The sequence below is a fragment of the Dermacentor variabilis genome, chromosome 4, assembly GCF_050947875.1.
Source record: "Dermacentor variabilis isolate Ectoservices chromosome 4, ASM5094787v1, whole genome shotgun sequence".
Lineage (NCBI taxonomy): Eukaryota > Metazoa > Arthropoda > Arachnida > Ixodida > Ixodidae > Dermacentor > Dermacentor variabilis.
In genome coordinates, this window is record NC_134571.1 from 52,069,862 (window position 1) to 52,090,379 (window position 20,518).

Below are 20,518 nucleotides of genomic sequence, written 5' to 3' on the forward strand. Positions count from 1 at the left end.
ATGCTATCCGCCTACATTTCGCAAAATTTCTGTCTCGTCCAGCGAGCCATGGAGGCCGCACGGGAGCAGCAGCTCCCAGTGGCCATCTAGGCGGCCTCAAGCCCGGACCTCCCAATCGCCGGATTCCAAATAAAGTTATCTCGCTCGCTCGCTCGCTCGCTCTCGATAAATGCTTTTCCTTTGTAAACTTATTTACATAAAAAAAGTCCTCAGGAGAACATCAGCACGGTGATCACCGTAGTATAAGGCAAAGGCAAGGTAGTTAACTTTGAGCGAGCCTGGTCTTTTATTCTACACTGGGAGGAGGTAAACTTAAGTGATGACCCATGCGTGTTACGTAGGTGTGCAGAATGGATGCGGGTTCCTATACTCGGGGACAGAGGTGTCGGTGCATCTGTCTAGTACGCTTAGGCTGCATCCAGGGACTTATACAGGTACGCTTTCGTGCCTCTCATAAGGCTATATTTATTGCAATCTCTTAACCGAGCAACCTGAACAGAATAAGCTTACTTTGATGATGTCATGTCACCTAGCAGGTGCCGGCGTCAGACACCTAATAATCGTAGTCAACATATTCAGACATACCTAACATACCGTTAGCATCTCGCTGGCATAATGTAGCCGTTGCATGCAGCGCATAGCTGCAGCAGGGTTGTAGCCGTATGGGTGAGTCACCACTTTATATTTGGCATAACCTTGACAAGCTGAAATTGCAGTAAATTACATCATGAACTTCTCGAAAATGTGAGGTGCCCTGAGACCTCCACCCATGCCCCCCTTTTTTTTTTTCTGGAACTGCCAGGGTTGCCCTTCGCACAGTTGTAGGGGCTCCGAGTTTAGAAGCATATAAAGCCGGCTATAGTATAAAGCAGCGCTTTATCCTTGTTTGTCGTGGAGTTCGGCATGGTGATGAGCAGGGTGCTACGAACAGCAAAGAACGCGTAAACAGACTCCTCCTGGTGTTTCACCAACACAAGATAAGTATATTTCGCCCCTAACTCGATGTTCGAACGATGGGCTAAGCAATGCTGTAATTGTCTCGGCTTTCTTAAACACTCCCTTAGCTTCCTTTGCAGCGCTAGGTTGGTTGACTCTACAAAGCGAGCCTATAAAAATGTACAGTGCGCGTGGTGACTGTGGCTGCACGCCGTCTACAAGCTGTTTGCATCGTCCCACCACCGATTCAACCATCTGACGCGGCAATTGCTGTAAGCAAGGAAGAAAAAGAAAGACTTGTTTTCTATTCACGACGACAAAAATAAAACAAGAAGAATCGGTGTGGAAGAAACAGAAAATGATTTCGTGTTTGCCGGTCACCTGGGGGACTTCAATCCTTCTTGCACCTAATTGGCTAGTCCATGGCTGACCACTGGCCTGTGTAATTAAAACGCGCTGCCGGACTCTCCAGTCGGTTTGTGTGAGCAGCTCTATCCTCTATGCGAGAATGGTGAACGTTGAATAGCTCATGCTTTTTACATGAGCTCCGTATGAGAATCAGCCTGCGCTACCAATCTATGTGGTTGAAATTACGGTTCTGTCTGGCCCTCTTGGGAAATTGTCGCGGGTCCCGCAATTTCGTATACACAGAGAAAGAAGCGCGTCGGGTAGGACTTACGCGAACCGGCGAAGACTTTTCGTGTTTGCTCTGCAATCGCACCTGGCTCGCGCAAGCAATTTAGCAAATGACCACTACTCTCGCACACCAGGGGCTAGGGCGTCGTTGCTATTTTGACGTCAACCTATTTTTTGTCGTTTCCCTGCAGCGTGCACTGTTATTGTCGTTTCTTTTTTTTATTGATTGTCTCATATTCATAACCACGCGTGAGAACCCGTGAGAACATCAAATGACCAATTACTATAAAAAGCTTAAATTGCAAGCGGTCAGAGAGAGAGAGAGAGAGAGAGAGAGAGAGAGAGGGGCCAACTAGAGAAGGGTCCGGTTTGGCACCCTATGTGGGCGGTAAGAGAATGTGGGAAACGAGAGAGGAAAATAGGGAGAGAGTGACAACTGCGCGCACACTACAGGATGCACGGCAGGACTACGAGCGGTCACTGAGACCGGTGCACTTAAGAACTGTAGTATCGCATCGATGTCTTTCTGCACCAGTGGCTGATGTGGCCAGAGTCCGATTGATTTTGTCTCGGATTATGTTCTATAGAGTCCAGTCGCTTTAAGAAGTCCGTCTGGTTAGAGAGATGCGTTGGACGTCGTATTGAAAGTAATTGCACAACAGTACCCGGTCAGTAATTGGTCAGATAACACGCGGACAACGTCTGTTACACGAGAACGTCTTAATGCGTCCAACTGTTTACATTCTTCAATGCTTCGTCAAGGCACAATCAGACTCTCCTTTACAAGTTCGACTTCATCTGCACTTCCTCCTTCCAGAGACTTGTCGTTCATCGCAGCGTTTGCGTAGCTCAGACATTTGCGAGTCTTAGCAGTCCACACTGCTCCGGCAAGGTGATCGGTTTTTTCTGGCCAGTGGTGAATGCAAGGCAGGAATACTTCATCAGAGCGCTCATTGTTTAAACGTACATCAGCTCAAATGAAACTCAGCTCTTTGATTCCCTCATCTAAGCATCCATCTCACTACACGTTGTTCTTGTTCAGCCTACGAGACACGAGGAGCTCAGTATGTTTTTTCTTGTTCTTCTGTGTTTCTGATGACTACAGTTATTGTCATAGACCTAACGAGCGTAAAAATAGATATTCGACATTGAACAGCTGATCTGTATTGCGCTAAAGATAGAGAAGGACCAGTGGTAAACAGCAAATAAGAGCCGATCTCGCACGTTGCTGCGGCGAACCATGAAAGAAAAGCCCGCAGCTCATCCGTGGCTTCCGGGATAAACGGAGAGCCGGCAATGCTTGAGAACGCTGACGTCGAATTCGGGAGCGCTATACAACGAATGCGGACATGCTTCGAGTACGGACGTAAGCAAGTAGAGACGCAAGGCCGGATTGCCTTTTTGCAAACCTTTCTCTTCCGCGCTTGGATACCTTTTTGCCGACCACTCTTGAAAGTTGCCCGTATAGCAATACAAAGACAGGAGCGAAACAAAAGGAAGGCGCCGAGGCTCATGGGAAACGAGGTGTAAGCCGCACGTATGTTGGCTGATCAACAGCGATACTCTTGGCACGAGTATAGGGTCTACAGAATCGGAGGCGTTTCGTGTAAGGTAACCAGCCGCTCGCCAAAGGTAATCTGTGTCCTTTGTTTCCTCTGATTATTATTATCCATCGCACTAAAAAAAATATGCAAGAAAAAAAAAGCATTTGTCGCCAACCCGGTGCGCGAAGAAATATCCGTGAAAATGCGATGCCGTTAATTACGCAATCGACATTCGTGTCTTGTTTGTTGTCTTTTCATAAATCGCACTTGTCTGCAGGCAGATGTCGACGTAATGGCTTGTTTCTCTTTTTGCTTTTTTTTTTCTCGGAGAGCAGTCGGCTCAGCAGTTTCGTGCTCCTCAAGTGGGTGCGTGGGGGGCGGGGGGGGCAAATTCATTGATAGCACCGCCCAGATAATTACTAGATGTGCAGAAAGATAAGCACAGCGACATATTCTCGTGTTCGAAAGTTAAAAACACAATAAGTGTGCACGCTTTGAGAAAACTTAGTAGTGAGGGACTTATGAGTTATTGCTGACTGCATGTTGGCAACAATATTCTGTTTCGAGGCGGTTCTGATATTTGATGCAAGCGCTGAATTTCTTTTCGCGCGATGATGAGAAGAAAGTCGACACAGCGTTGATATTTCGCATCAGAGTAATCACCTCAGCATCCTAGTAATATCCCTCGACGCCTAAAAACGTATGGTTCTGCCTTACCAACTTTGTTCACGGATGGAATCGCTGTCACTGTGTTTAAGACGCAACCCCAGTTTGCCTGCCCGGGGTGCCGACGAATGTTTCTGCGCAGTTGAAGAATAGGCTACCGGGCTCAGCCTGGTTAACGTCCCTGCCTTTTCATTATGAGTTCTCTCTCTCTGTCTCTCTCCCTTGTGCAGTTGAATGAGAGAGTGCGCTACGACCTCGGCGATTTGTCACATGCGCGCCGGTGCCATACGCCCTCCCCTTCAGTTCTACGGTTGTACTGCCTCTTTTATGTGCTACATGCCACTGTACCCCGCTTTTTGCAGACGCCGTGGTATCCGGTGAGCTCCGTGGGCCAGCTGCTATGAGCCGAAGCCCGTTCTCCGCCCAAGCGCTGTGGAGCTGCCTTTGCTTGGCAGTGCTGCTCGGTTCCCTGCTCACTGACGCTGAGCTGGACTGCAGGTGACGCCTTGTGCTCCTTCTTTATACCCTCGAATGTCTCACGTTCCCACCCCTTTCTTGCGCCTGGAAAAAAAAAATCGTATAGCCTGTATCGGGGGGGACGCAGCGGCAATGGGGTTGCACGTGGGACGTCTTGCGCGTGCTGCCGACGGTGTATGAGCACTATGGGTTACAGAAATGACGTAAGCAAGTCGGCGGTTGCGTCAGTTACGTCAATACCTGGCTCGGTTGCCACGTGAGAGTGGCGAGGCATCGGTATTGGCGTTGGTCACGGTGAATCTGCGAGCTTGCCTTTCCCGCGTGAAGCACGAAGCCAATGCGAAGCCAAGCCAAGCGGCATTGAGGAGAAAAGCGAAGGCTTCGAGCAGAGTTAATTCTTTCGAATATCACCTGGGACCGCTGGTGTCGTGACGCACGGCCGCGTAATCATGCGGCTATTTTCATATTTCGCGCGTTTTCTTTGTGACGCGTAAATAAATGACTACGCGAGACATAGCACACTGAAAATAACTGAATTACATTTCTATCGGAACTCGCGCCCTCAATTCAGTAGTTAAACAGTTCGGTTATTAATCTAATTTAATTGTCGATAGATCAATTATGAAAAATTTGTCCTAGTGTGGTTGTGTGCCCGTATATTCTGTATCTTATTTTTAAGAGCTTCGCTAACTTTAGCTGGAACACCCTGTATAATATACCATAGCTAGCCAGCTTTTTATGGAGGTTACGAGTTCCGTTACTTATCTTTTTACTTACTTATCTACAATACCCTCAAGCTCAAATGGTAATAAAGTGGGAAGTGGTTAGATAAACTAGATGTCTATACCGTATTAAATATAGCTGTCAAAGAAAATGCTGCAAAGCAATAAGTATTTTGTATATGCGTGAAAGGACATCTAGAACGCAATATGAGCATAAGGAACAATAATAAAGTATTTTCACAATGTGAAAAAGCACACAATATTACAAGTCGTAAAAATTAAGTTTTCTTATCATACAATGTGACCTGAAGTACGATCATAAATTTGTCATCATTTCCAACAGCGGCTAGTTACGCGGGAGGGTGATTCCATTCGTGGGATGTCCGCGTTCACAGCTATGAACGCAAGGTGTCGACGCCCTGCAGTGCAGAATGTAAACCTTACGAACGTCTACACGATCAAGTCTTTCAGATATGCACTGTGCGGAAGAAATTACTTGTTAGCGCAGGTCGGGGTAACAATGCAACCTGTACGAATGGCTATGACAATGCACTATGAGTTGAGCACGTGCTAACGTCAGGGTGGCCAGGCAGTAACGTGACCAAGCGCGCGCGCGGACGGACGCAGGTGAGAGGACGTCTCCTCCTCCAGCCCGGCCGTGGCTCCGCATGGCTATCCGCACGGCTGTGCGCATGCGCGGCCAGCGCACCCTTTCTTGTGACTGTAATCTGCGGCGGGTGCAATGCCGGCGAGCCGAGATGGCTGGTCGCTCCATGTGTGCGGTCTTCCAGCGTGCCTGTGTTGGAGGTCACGTGATATCAGGTTCCGTTGACCCGTCGAAACGAGAGGCAGCACGAAGCGTTCGCTCTCTAAGGCCTGCTCTCTTTTGTCGGTTCGCGGTCATCGAGTGAGATCTGTTCATGTTTGCCTGTGCGCACGTGACACCATGTCTGTTATTTGGATTAGTGAGCGAACGTTTACTGCAGTTTATGCAGCCGATAAAACTAAGAATCTTCGCTATCGCTATCAATGTTTCGACTTGCGGGCGAAACCGTGATTCTTTTTAATATCTATACGGAAATTGCCTAAATGAAATATTTTAGGGCAATCTAACAGTGTCGTTCAGTTAGGGCAGGGAACACACGTATATTGATTGACACATGCATTTTTAGCAAACGCGAATGACAGAAGAGGCGTCCAAGTATTAAAAATAAACTTAGTAGTGAGGGGCAAACTTGCAAGTAAGGTTACGGTGCGTTCGCGCTAAAGGATATCGCCATGTCGCAATGGACAAATTTGTTGAGCCAAATGAAACATTCTGGCTTGAAGCTACGGGCAGCGGGGATGTCTGTGTGCCCGAACACCATAAAAATTGCAATCCACAATAAGCGAACTTCGCTGATACTGAAAAAAGAGAAGAAATAAAATGAAAAAAGGGACTCATTTACTGATTCTCATGGTAGTGCCTCTATAACCGGATATATCTGTGCTGCGCGCCTTCGCCTAAACTGTTTTCTGGTGGAGAGGAGGCAACAGGCAAGGGTGAAAGCCTCAAGGCGGAACAAGTCGGGAAAATTTGGTGCGCCCGGAAGTACTCCCATGTGGTCGAGAGAGGCGTCCGGCTGAATAAAATTGATGACAGCGAGATTGCGCTTCACCGGAACACAATCAAGAATAGACTCTGTCCGTTCTCTTTGTTTTCATTAATTTCGAAGAGTAAAAAAAGAGGACAGAATCACGAACCTTTGCTGATTTGCAACTGGACGTAATAAAAAAATTGCTCCCGGGCCACCGGTGTTAAGAGGGTGAGGATGACGGTAGCAAAAGTCAAATATTTCAAGCAGCTGAGAATCAAGTTTAGAAGAGTAGACGCGTAGCCCCACCGGCGCCTTCTTGCAAGTCCGACCCCTAACCACCGACCGCCGACCACCTAGCGCCGCTAACCACGGAAATCGGCAAAGGAGGCAAAGAAAACTATTCGCTTTGAGAACATTTCGTGAGCAGAGGTTTTGGGTGCATATTAACGATGCATCGGTATAAACAAAATACATCCGAAACCCTGCGCATCTCTTACTCCCTGGGTTGTCTTGGGAAGTTGCATCAAAACAGTTATCACAATTACGTCGCCAGCCCTTTTCAATTATTATGCCAAGATTTTTCCACCAATTCCTGACGTATTCTTTACTTCCTAGGGAAACACGTTCACCTTGGAATATTTTGGAAGATCTATCTGTCAGTTTGTGTAAGTGTGTGTGAGAAGAGAGAGGGGGGAGCCACGTTGAGTGAAAACAGTGTTTCGGTGGACAAGCGGTTTTAGTTAATATAAACATTGCGTTCAGAAGCAAATTCACGTAGGAGAAAAAACATGCGACGCAGGCACTGTGTTTACTTCCGTAGTCGATTTGAACGTACATGGCTTGACAAGATCAGCGACAACAAGAGGACACCGACTCATTCAAACTTTTACCAGCCTCGAAAGACGACCAAATAAAAAAGACAGGAATGAAAACGACCGGAAAGGAAACACTAGAAGTACGCATGAGACAGCAGGAATATGGCGAGAACTAATTCGGAACATTTCTTGCATAGTGACGTAGATTTAAATAATCGCACAACACTAATTTCGCTCAAAGATTTCGTGTCGTGTCAGCGCAGCGGTCGTTTTGCTGTTGAACAAGCACAATTTACTGATACAAGCCTGACCTGACCTGACCGGACCTTACCAACTTTTTCAGTGTATCTTTGCAAATATTCGTGCTTAAAGCTGCGAACAGCAAACGGAAGTCACAACAGTCACCGCTACGAAGCGCGAATACCAAGAAGCTGTTATTGGACGACATTACGGGGTGATATCGTCGCTGATGTTTTTAGAGCCACGGGGGCTGAAGAAAAAGAGATGAGTATGTGATAGTGCACAGTAAAGAAGCAACTACTCAAGAACAGCAATCATGGTTCATGATGGGATAAGTTTACAAGGAGGCCATCGAAATACCGTTTTTCTGCAACGCATGACAAAAAGAAACTGTGATTCCTCACGAGGAAACCATAACAAATAGTGTATTTGAACAGTGCGCACATCAGTCGTTTTGTGGGATGCCGCTCCAGCAAAGCAATGCGAGCTTTTTAGAAAAAACTAAACATGCGCGCCTTCTTTTCGTTACATTAAAATTTGAATTTGCCGTGCCGAATACTAATGTTCTGTGTGCTCGAAAAATGTACGCGCATAGGGCTCTTTGGTCTGGAAAAAGTTGACAAATAATTTTTTACAATAACGAGGAAAGGCGAGGACTGCGGCCAGCAATTAAGAGCGTTAGGTGCGTCGTTAACGGCCAGTCGCCAAGTAAGAAGCGACTGAACATCTGCTTTATCTCCATCCTTTCTTTCGTTGGCTTGCTAAACATGTAATTACGGGAAATAACAAGTAGCAATACCACTCCAAACTACCGCGAACTGCAAGAGCAAGGCTCGCTTTGCCTTCCATGATGAGAACGCATCTGATAACGACAAACGAACGGACTCTCGTCGAAATCGGTTGGTACTGAGGGCCTGAAACCGCTCCCCATTTCCTCCTCTCCGCAGTGAGCTTTTCCACCTTTCAGGACAGACAGCGCCACCGTTCATTTCGCTGTTTCACGTGGCGGTGATGAACACGTTCTGGATGTAGCGGCACTGGACGTCATACCGAGGATAAGTGCACAACAAGTGCTCGATGACTCATCATCATCATCATAATCATAATCATTATCATCATCATCACCGTCGTCGTCGTCATGGTCGTCGTCGTCATCATCATCATCTCTTTATGTCCGTTGCAGGACGAAAGCCTCTCGTCTGTGATCTCCAATTACCCCTATCTTGCGCCAGCTGATTCCAACGTGTGCTGCAAAGTTCCTAATTTCCTAGTTTTCTGCAGTCCTAAACTGCGACACCCTTCTCTTGGCACCTGATCTGTAACGTTAATGGTCCACCGGTTATCTACTCTACGCATTACATGCCCTGCCCATGTCCACTCTTTTCTCTTAATGTCAACTATAATATCGGCTATCTCCATTTGTTCTCTGTCCCACACAGCTCTCTTCCTGTCTCTTAACGTTACGCCTAACATTCTTCGTTCCTTCGTTCTTTGCTCGGTTCTTAACTTGTTCTCAAGCTTCTTTGTCAACCTCCAAGTTTCTGCCCCATATATATATTAGCATCCGTAGAATGCAGAGAGTGTACACTTTACTTTCAACGACAGCTCCCAGCCAGGATTTAGTAATGCCTGCCGCATGCACTCTAGGCCATATTTATTCTTCTCTTAATTTCCTTCTCATGATCAGGGTCACCTGTGAGTAATTGAGCTATAGATAAACGTATTCCAGCACAGACTCTAGCGGTTGACTGGCGATCCTGAGTTCTTGTCCCCCTTGCCAGGCTATTGAACATCATCTTAGCCTTCTGGATATTAATTTTCAACCCTACTCTTACACTTTCTCGGTTAAAGTCCTCAATCATTTGTTGTAATTCGTCCCCAGTGTTTCTGAACAGGACACTGTCATCTGCAAACCGAAGGTTGCTGAGGTATTCGCCGTTGATTCTCGCTCCTTGCCTTCCCAGTTTAATAGCTTCAATACTTCTTCCAAGCATGCAGTAAATAGCATTGGAGAGATTGTGTCTCCTTGCCTGACCGATGGTATATGAGCGAGGTCAAATCGTTAGTACAAAGATACATGTGGTTACCACGTGTCTGTTGCAATAAAAACAGCGTTGGCTGCTTCAGAGCCAGTGATATTTGGCGGGCTTCGTTTGTAATTACGGAGCGAGGTAAACTTGACGCTGTAGAAGGCATCACGGGTAGATGTTCAGAGCTTTCACTGCTGATGCGTAATTTGACTCTACCCGCTCTTTGTGAGCGGGGAGTCTGCGCAAGCAGGAATGCAAGTGAAGGTCAGGATCCTCGAACGTTGTCGAATTCGCACGCCGCTGGTCCACTGGAACAGGTTACTGTTTTGCAATGGCAGTCGACGCACCGATGCTCAGGCGTATCGAGTTAGTATGGGACACTTGATTGATTGATTGATTGATTGATTGATTGATTGATTGATTGATTGATTGATTGATTGATTGATTGATTGATTGATTGATTGATTGATTGATTGATTGATTGATTGATTGATTGATTGATGTCCCAGATCAACGCAGGGGCTATGAACGACGCCGTAATGGGAGTGGTTCCGTAATAATTTTGACCACCTGGAGTTTTTTTTAAAACGTACACGCACATCTACATACACAAGCATTTTATTTTTCGCTCCTATTGAAATGTGGTCGCCATGACCGAGAGTCGAGCCCACGACCTCGTGCTCAGCAGCAGGACGCCATAGCCAGCGAGCTACCGCGGCGTGTATCCACTCATGCTGCGCACTCTCTCTATTGACGCTGTCGCGCGTTTGTAATCTGGCACGACCGGTAGACTGTTAAGCAAGAATCTCAGGAATATAGTGCCTTGTAACAGCTGCAGCGTAGATTCCACGGCTGCACCCTGTTTTCATGCAGGCTCAGTCACTCGTCAACAAAACGATACGGTGTACTCGTACTCGTACGTATGTTGGTGATTCGCTGCACGATTCGCGCCTGAAGTCGCTGCTGCGCTTCTTGAAATGCGCCGGCCTGTGGGACCGCCTCTGACCGACTCAGCGATGAACGCCTGTGTGAGCAACGTTGCAGAGTGCGAACGTCTCCTTTCCTTCTTCCCTTTCAATCTCCTTTTCCCCTTCCCCGCTGCAGGGTAGCCTACCGGGTTCAGCCTGGTTAATCTCCCCTGCCTTTCCCTTATGTCTTATCTATCTCTCTCTCTCTCGCTTCCGCAACGTGTTCCCGGTTTAATTGCGCGGTAAAACTTTGTTGAAATCTTGGTTCATCGCGGAATGGATGGGGAACTCCGCGAAGAGAACGCCGGACGGAGAAAACACAAAACGCGTACACGACAACAAGAACTAACCTTGTGCCGAATAGCCAGACAGGGCGCATTCAAACAGCGCGATTGCCGGTAGAATCTTTAGCGCGCACCTGTGACGGCGCATTACGAGCAGGAAGAGAAACGAAGACAGAAGAAGACGTGGCTACATAAAGACAATAATATTTTTAGTCATCGATGATCTTGTTTCTTTTATTTGTGTTTATACGTTGTCCGGCTGCCTAGTATACCTTTATTTATTTATTTCGTTTTTCATACGATTCCGCTTTGTACGCAGCCTATTACTTTTGCTATGGGGAGCACGACGAATGTGTCGTCATCTTTATCTTTCTTTTTTTATTGTTTCAAGTTTGAAGCTTGAAGAAGTTTATTCTTGAAATGAAGATTATTCTATCTGGTGTAACTTTTTGTCTTTATTTGTTTCCTTTTTTAAATATTTCTTTGACGATCGTCCCCGGTTTGCTGTGGCTGCTAGCTGCTGTCTGCTGCACCGATCAGTATCTCGGCGGATATATATTTGTAGTTACATGTAAAGATACTATATGTGCGCTGAATGAAAGCCCCAGCGGAGGGGCTTATATAACCCTTGGGTGCTGACCGACAAAGTATAGTGCAAGTAAGCGCACCTCTTGTTATGCCTAACAAAACAAGTGCATTCCCACATAAAAACTGAATAAATAATGCCGACTTACAGGTATCTCTAAAATAAACTGAACTGCTAATGGAACAGTGCGTTATATTTAACAGATGTCTTACTTTATTTCATTTTCTTTGATTTAGCCATTCAGTATGTGTCACTGGGACACGAGAAGTGCAGAAAATTCTTAAGGCACTGCTTGACACATGTATTTTTCTGTGCACACGCCTGTCGTCCCCATTGTTCCCTCGACAGGCAGCACATGTCGCCTTCGTCCTCAGGACGTCATTGCCTTGAATTATCGCACTGTGCATCCGCCTGATTCGGAGTTTCCATTTCAATATAGTTCGTGAGTGGTTTAATGCACAACCATAAAAAATTGTCCGACAGTACAGTTGTGACCTCTGTGGTGGATAAACATAAACATTGTATGAGATTACACGTTTGCGTCTGATGGAAGTGAACAAAATTGTACCCATCGCCGTTAGTGTAAAACGTTTAAATTACGGCGTCACTAAAGCTTCGCTGCACGCGGATTCCAACATGTGTGTTGGGCCTGCTTATCTTTCTTGTCCTTTCTTGATTTTTTTCTCTATTTCCTTGCTGTTGCTGTCATTGCGTGAATATTATTTTTTTTTTCTTCTCTTGCATCTCTCCTCCCCGTAATGTGTTATTTCTGGAGGGCGGAACAATCTTCGGTGATAATTGCACCCTTTAAGCACGCTCGAGCAAGTTCCTTTTTGGAAATCAAAGTGGGGAAACTCTGCACCCGTCCCAAGTGTTCCGCTCCCATTTCTCCGTCTGCGCCAGCTCTCTGAACGTAGCTCGCCTTTCGTCCCGCATAATTACAGCTTGAGTGCTCAACGTGATGATGCAGAATGAACCTTTTGCAACGCTGAAAAGTCACGTTGTCAGGTGCACCGAGTTGGGCTCCATATTCGACGACGCCTTCGTGAACAAAACGTGCGCTGTTTATATACTACCAAGTTTCGGATACATTAGCTACAGTGTGCTTCGCGGTTACGTGGTACGAGAGGCGAAGCTACAGCTGACGTCAGCGCAATCAGTGATGCAATCACGCGAATGAGCGCCCGGGACCCTCCGCGTGAGAGTGCCTTCCATTCGCTGTCGAGTGTGTGTACAGGGTGAATCACACTTGTCAAAGTGTGATTCCAAATGCCTTTCGTTCGATTGCGCATTCATGCTTCGAAGTCATTCACAACGGCAGGGGAAAAAATATTCGTGCTTAGGAAGCGCAAGTAAAGGAACAACGCGCGTGTAAGGTTCACGCGCGTTGTTTCATTTCGAAGTCTTGCAACACGGGCATCACAGTCACTTCGCCCTCTTGAGGGCAACTTTCCCAGCTTTCCCAGTAGCTTTTGTGCTTGCGTCCTCCTATCTGCTATACCTACGCAATTACATGTTTTCGCTGGGTTTCTATCTGTTCCGTTTTAGTATTGAAACATCTTGCACGCACTTCGCCGTCAAACATACACGCTGTTGCAAGTATATGCGAGTTTTACCACTGTATTTTACAAAGGTGATACGCAAATCACTAGCCTCTAGCGCGTTGCAAAATCAGCCATGGTCTGTCTCTATTCTAGTTCTAGAGCGTGCCGTCAACTTGTTTCCATCCTATACGAAGGATAAACAAAAGAAAGCTAGGCAGGCTGTTATAACGACTCACGGGTACATATGCAATGACCTGTCTGTTTTCTGTTTCATCGCTCGCGAAATGGACACAGAAGATGAAATTGCCTGGGTTCGGGAAAAGCAGGCTTGTCGCAAGCCCGAAGTTTTCCCAAATGAACCCCGATAGAAATTGAAAACGAAGTGGCCTGTTCTGGCGCACCTGACGCCAGGGAACCGCAGTTGCAAACTTTTCCGTAGGAGTGGCGCTACACTTTGCTCGCTTGGCGACACTTGGGCCCAATTTTACTGGAGATGCGTGAATGCAAACAAGAGAGAACGATGTCGAGGTGCCGCGGTGCTAACTCGAAAACTGTAAGATCTTGTGCGCAGTTTCTATAAAAATGATTCAGACCGCAAGGGCACGGTTTCCCCTGCGGACGCCGACATTCACGACGATGCCCCGTCGGCATTGTGTCCGCGCATTTGGCACGTGGCTCCAAACAAGAACTTGAATCGAGAGTGTAAAGAGATGCATAACACATATACATAGATACAGGGAGGCTCGGGTTTCCAAAAAAAAACAAAATAGGGAGAGAGACTTCGAGAAAAAACAAGTCTATAGGTGGCACATCTGTATGCGATTCAAAGAGGAACAGCTTGTATATTCGTCCGGATGTCGTGGTCCGCGGCCAGCGCGTGCCGACGCCACAAACTGTGGAGCGAGCAACTTTGACTTCATTTACAAGGAAATTGATATTCAGAGGGTGAAGTGCTGTCGCCGAATTTCTCGAACCTCCTGCTTCTTCGTCTCGCCGCCCTCGGCATTCGCCTGTTTCGAGGTGCACCGCCGCCAGGCGACGGCTTCTGTCCTCCCTCGTCCCGCGAGTTCGTGCGCGAGCTTGCGCCGGCGTATTTGCAGGCCTTGCGAACTCGTTATTCCGCCGCGCTTTGCCTCTAGCAATGCAGCTCTGACTGCACGCACGCACACATTGGGTGGTTGTGAAACTGTACGCTCTTTCTTTTCTTTCTTTCTTTCCTTTTTCTCCACCGCACGGCCACCCGGTTTCCGGGGGCGGTGGAGCGCACCTGCCGCCGTCGCATACGAACTTGCGGTTTCGCGTTGTACCTCCCCGCTTGTTTTCGATGGTGCTACCGTAGCACCCGCGGTGGTTTGTTCGTTTCTTTGCTTCCTTCCTCGGACGGATGCCACGCGCTGCCGTGTTACAGCTGTCTCGGGGACCGCCGACCCAACTCTCGCCACCCCCCCACTGAACCCGTGGAGGAACTTCGGCTTCGCAGTAAGGGAAGGGGAGGAAGGGAGGAAGGCTTTTGTTGACGGACAAGTATCAAGATTGGTTTTCTTTTTTTCTTCGGAAAGGTCGAAGAAAGAGACAAGCATGTCGAACGGGCCTCCGCAGAGCGGCAAGCATGCTCGAGGATTGCGTTAGGAGCAGTCTCGTCACGAATGCGACGCGCGCGCCAGTTATTATTGTCCGTTCTTATGCGTTTGTTTACTTGCGTTTGTCACATCCCTTTTCTGTTTTCTTTCTGCTTCCATGAGTTCTTGACAGCATGTACGATGGAAGCTACGGCACCCGTGCAACGTGTAAATGGGTGTCGCTGTATAGAGGCGAGGTTGGTGGTTGGGTCGTTGCATGGAGTGCTTCGGCGTGCTTTCGATCGAGCACGTCTGTCGAATTCGTTCGCCGCAAGAATTCGGTGACCCGAGTAACTCAGTCGGTGCTTTTTTGGCAGCGACCACTAGATGGAGGTTCCCAGGTGATACCGCATTAGTATCCGGCGAGGCTGTTTGCGTTTGTGGCCGATGAATTTCACTCAGCCTGCCAGACTCAACATGGGGTTCAAAAGCAGGCTCTTGGATTTACATATGAACGTGCGTCAGTCCGTTAATTTGCGTAATTGTTACTTGTCCGTTTCAATGTTAAACTGTTAAGTTATAGTGCGTGTGATATTACGAATCTTACGATCTTTTTCTTCGATATCAGAGGATAGAAATGAAATGGATGACCACGCAGTTTTCGTCTTTCTTAACGTTTGTCTCTACAAAGTGCACCTATGCTGAATGAACATGAACAATGCACCAACGCTCGCTTCATTTATGCGCCGAAACGCCCTACGACAAAGTCCGCAAAGATGCGAATAGCCCGCTGCGAGCGCAGGCTGCGCAGTACAGCGCTTGTTCAGTAAGGAGACGATGTTAATTTGTATCCCCCGATAATTAAACATAGCTCTGCCCTCACCCCGCTTTGCGACTCACCAATTGCGGTGACTTTGGATCTCCTGTCGCTCCTTCGTACCACCCTCTATTCCATGACCAGCACTGGTCTGCCTCATCGCTACGGTAGCAACGTACGATTACCACGCAGATACATATATTCAATTCTCAAAATTCGTGCGCACTGGCAAATCGGTTTTGCGAAAGTCCGTAAGGTGGAGGAAAGTTCATGAAAGGAACAAATTGTCATCCACCCGACTGTTGCACGAAGCTATAAGAGAAACCCACGCAAGTTTTTGAGTAAGTAAGCTTCGCAGTGGAAGAAAATTTTCAAAGTTCAAACTCCACTTCGTTGTTCCGTTTCCAGGTTCACCTACCTTTCTAACAGTGGATTCACACTCAAAACGTACAGTTAGGCCTACTCCATGTTTACCCGCCGTGGTTGCTCAGTGGCTGTGGTGTTGGGCTGCTGAGCACGAGGTCGCGGGATCAAATCCCGACCACGGCGGCCGCATTTCGATGGGGGTGAAATGCGAAAACACCCGTGTGCTTAGATTTAGGTGCACGTTAAAGAACCCCAGGTGGTCGAAATCTCCGGAGTCCCCCACTATACGGCGTGCCTCATAATCAGAAAGTGGTTTTGGCCCGTAAAACCCCATAATGTGTGTGTACTCCATGCTTATATAAAACGGCCACAGAGTGATTACATATTGCACTGCCATGTATTTAGCCGTTGTTAACACACCTTCTGCTCGGTTATTTCCTGTTCGCGTTTCTATTTATGCATATGGTGCAGTTGCTCGTGAAAAACAGCGTAAAGATTAGACGGGACGGAAACAAGGACGTCGTCATTGTCGCACATGTCTGAAACCCGCCATAATTGATCCTTAGTAGAAAATAGATGTCCTAATACATGAGAAAACTGCCATGACGTTCAGTCTCTATTGTCGCAGGCGCAAGCGAAGATGCCTATCTTCTCTTGTTATTGCGCATTCCCTTTCGCTTACATTCTCAAACCCCAAATGTCAGTCCCAGTATCGCCTGTCCGCTTTGCCGTGCTGCACATATTAATGAGCACGAATCATCTAGCCAAGTTGCACTCATCTGACACGGAATCTTTTGTTTTGTTTGCTTTTTTCAGGAAGTACCCGTTTTACTACAAGTGCCGGGGTATCAGTGCCAAGCGCTCATATGTACCATACAACAAGTGAGTACCCCGTTCACCATACGCACCCGTACATCTTGCGTGTAGTATCGTTCCACAAACCACGCGGCATTCGCCCTTTCGTTATCATCTATAAAAAGCCGCAGTCATTGCAGCTTTGGCAATCAGGCAGTGCGCGGATGCAGTATGTCTGTCACGACGTCAGAACAGTCAATTTACTGCTACAAGTGAGTTGCTTTACTTGGAACCAGGTATCATTTTTTTAGCGAACCGTTACCGCGATATCGCACTTGGCGCGCTTGTCCTACCGGAATATTCGTGAGCGTTGCAGCTATGTACTCGGATTGCGCTGTTGTCCTGTGATGATCAGAATGAATGCGTGTCGCGAACGCAGGAGTACATTCTCGAACCGATACGAGAACCGCCTACTGCTCTGAAATGCACGACAACGACTCGTGTGTATGCGTAAGGGAATGGATAAACTCGGGTTCGCTTCAGCAGTAGCCGACCAGGCTCGCCGCTATCGTTGCAAGCACTTGCCGAGTACAAGTTCTCCTGATGAACAGTTCTGTTCTCATCAGCCCTTTCGGCTAGGATTTCTACCGGCTAGCGTTTCTATAAATAGCCCCGCGATAACGCTCTACATACTCGTTACTGAAGAGGAAAATATTGTCCTGCCATCGTTAAGAGACACAGTGGCGCGGGTTCTGCGATACCTGTGTGTGGGGCAGGTAGGGCACCAAGTTGCCCTTCTCGTATAATGTCACCATGTTGCTGAGCCTACCGCGCTGGGCCTTGTTAAACACGGATGATCACGCCATTCATTTCTGTAACCTTAACACGCAGGCAGGGCGGCCGCGTGAAAAATGAAAAATGAGGTACTCGAAAGTGTGCTGCTTACGTCTCGATCTCAAATCACCTCGCCCCTCCTTTCCTGATAAAATTACACTTAGAAAGAGAAAAACTTTCATATAACTAGCACTTAAGCCCCCGTTCTTGCACAGCAATAGAGGGGGGAAGGAGGGGGAGGCGACATTAATTACCAAGGTGCATTGGTTGTTCCAACGTGGGCGTTACTGTAGCGCTTATCCAAATTCAACGCAGGCCAGTTTACGGAAGTGCGATTGACGTCAGCCTGCGTTGCGTTGTGTATTCCTCTATTCAGGGCTGAGCCAGTGTCTCTGAAGGAGCTGTACAACGACGACGACGAGCCGAAGAACAAGCAGAAAACGCCGGTGAGCTATCCTCCCAACCTACACCGCCTGGAAACTCGCATGTATAGTTACAAAGCTCAACCTCGTGAGTTCTGGAGTCCGTTCGGCTAACGTTGGGCATTGCGGTCGCTTCACTCCTTACGTGACTATTTCGGAGGAGCGCCCGCGCCCATGCACTATCTATGTATAACAAAATGTGTACTTAATTGATGATCTAGATGTGTGCAGAAGCCTTCTTGCAGTCTTGCAGAGTTCAGCGCGAGTACTGTTGGCGCGCTTTCACAACGAACGCGGTTGTCTGAGCGTAGTGCGACGTCAGTTTCATCTTGCACTGTTGTCTATAGCTTCAACAGTGCGCTTTGCAAATATTATGCAGATCTGCTATCAGAGTAGTAGCGGGCAAAATGGGATAGGCCGCCACCACTGGCTGACGGTCCTCAAACGAGCCTGTAGCGGCCGTCATTAGCGCGTTCACGAGACAAGCTCTGGCCGTGCATTTCGCTCTAAGTGGTAGATACCGTATATGCACGCGTATGACGCGAGGGCTTTCGGACCGTCAAAAAAGAATGTATTCAGTTATAACGCGAAGCCGAGAAGCACGATGAAATTGGCTTCACAAAGAGTGAAGTCCCTTTCGTTGCATGTGTTACGGCAGCTGAGTGGAGGCGTGGTGACCGCAGCGTAGGCGTCGATTACGGCCGACGCCTACGGAGTTTTCATATAAGAAAGTACAATGCCCGATAGTGGTGGCGCCGTTGTATTGGCTTTTTCACATAGCTCATGCGTCTAGTGGTTGAGCGTGATAAATGTTCGAAGGAGGAAAGAAATATAAATAAAACGAAATTTAAAAAAAAGCACGCGTTATATTCATGTTCTGACCCAGAATACAACACGAGGCGCGTTCTGAAACGGAAAGTTAGAGAACAAGAACAAAAAAAGATACGTTATGTTTCTGCATTATGGTATTGCAATGAAGAAGTGTGCTCTTTTTGCTTACATACCGACTATACTGTCTTTCATAGAGAGGAAGCAACGCTACGGAGGTTACAGAAACGTCTCTCATAACTCCTAATGTTCTAATGTGTTCCTGATGAGTGTCCAATGAATACATGTTACGATAAGCGAAAGGGAAACTGAAATGCATTGAAACTGAAACTGGCGTTCGCGACCAAAACACCAGTTCATCAGATATAAAATAAACGTACAGGTATGGGCGCCTTATAATTCAACGTAACTTTAAACCTCATACTCTTATGTCGCAGAATAGGACTCACGTATTACATGGAAGGTGTTGAGGATATGAACCTACTTACCACAGACGTGCGACCAGCGTCCACAGAGCGGCGCTCGCACTCGCGTTCAAAGCATATTACGTCGTGTTTTGGGAGCACACGGGTACAAAAATAAGTAATGTTACGTAATCTTACGTCCACGAGTTGGAGTTGTAAAAGATAAGAAGTTAATCCAAAGGAAGCTTATCTGAAAAAGAAAAATGTGTGTGCGAAAACCGTCGACGATGATGGTCGTTTTAAGCGAATAGAACGAACGAACGAACGAACGAACGAACGAACGAACGAACGAACGAACGAACGAACGAACGAACGAACGAACGAACGAACGAACGGACGGACGGACGGACGGACGGACGGACGGACGGACGGACGGACGGACGGACGGACGGACGGACGAACGAACGAACGAACGGGAGAGAGAGAGAAGGAGACAGAGCAAGAGAACGAATGTTTTCGTTGCCGAGTCCTACCATTGACCACCTAGAAAAACGGCCGAAAGAGCCGAAGAAAACTGATCTCTTTAAAACACCTGCAGTGCACGCGAAATGCGGGAGCGACACTTGTATGCCCGCACAGTACTTGTGCATAGCTTTCGCAGCGTTACCTGCTAAGTATGAAATGTAGTGTACAACTGTACATGCTTGAAGAAGCCCCCTAGTTAAGAAATGGTTAACAAATGTGCAGCTTTTCTGCAGGCATAAATCTCATACTTTTTAATCCTATTTCGAAACATGACACCATATGTACGCTCTGTCCACGTTCTCCGCCAGCTGCTTTTCTGAACGGGCGACTCAGCTTTTTCAGTTTCATTTCATTCACTTACGGCAATATTCGATGACCTAATATCTTGTTCACTGTGGTGATTTTTTTTTTATCGTTTAAGCTGTGACACCCTGTTTATCGAAAGCTCCTCTATTTTGCTGCATGAAATTAAGGATATTGGCTGTAGCGTAGGATTAGGTATGAGGAGGAGGCCTGTTTATTTATTTATTTATTTATTTACCCTCAGGGCCTGTAGGACGTTACAGATTGGGTGGGTACATAGTTTAACAGGTTCTAAAGTTGCGGATGAAATAAAGAAAAAAACAGAAAAACAAATCACACACACACAGAAAGCACATAGGCGCCATGTTGTCACTTCGAAGTTTGAATTTTTTTCTATTACACTTTCGTTGCGGATTTCTGCAAAACTCATTTGACCAATCTTCCAAGTATTTATTTACAAATCACCACGAAATACACACGCCTAGAACAAGGGCGGATCCCTGGAATGTACCGTGAAAATAACTTTCTCGCTCATCGCGCGCAGTACATCAGAGGCTCAGAGTGCGCGGCCGCGCGGCTGATGCAGCTGTCCTATTTAAAGGAAATTTAAAGGCAAACATCCGAATATACTTGCGTTAGT

At 47.2% G+C, this 20,518-nt stretch overlaps 1 protein-coding gene across 2 annotated transcripts in view; it reads left to right on the plus strand.

Annotated features, from left to right (window-relative positions):
- Positions 1-20,518, plus strand: part of LOC142579139 (uncharacterized) — an 87,835-nt gene that overhangs the window by 64,047 nt on the left and 3,270 nt on the right. For both annotated transcript variants that reach the window (XM_075689051.1, XM_075689050.1), the window contains exons 2-4: positions 4,145-4,280; positions 16,584-16,649; positions 17,773-17,842. In XM_075689051.1, the coding sequence (XP_075545166.1) occupies positions 4,183-4,280; positions 16,584-16,649; positions 17,773-17,842 (234 nt within the window). In that variant the 5' untranslated portion in view covers positions 4,145-4,182. The remainder of the gene's footprint in view (positions 1-4,144; positions 4,281-16,583; positions 16,650-17,772; positions 17,843-20,518) is intronic.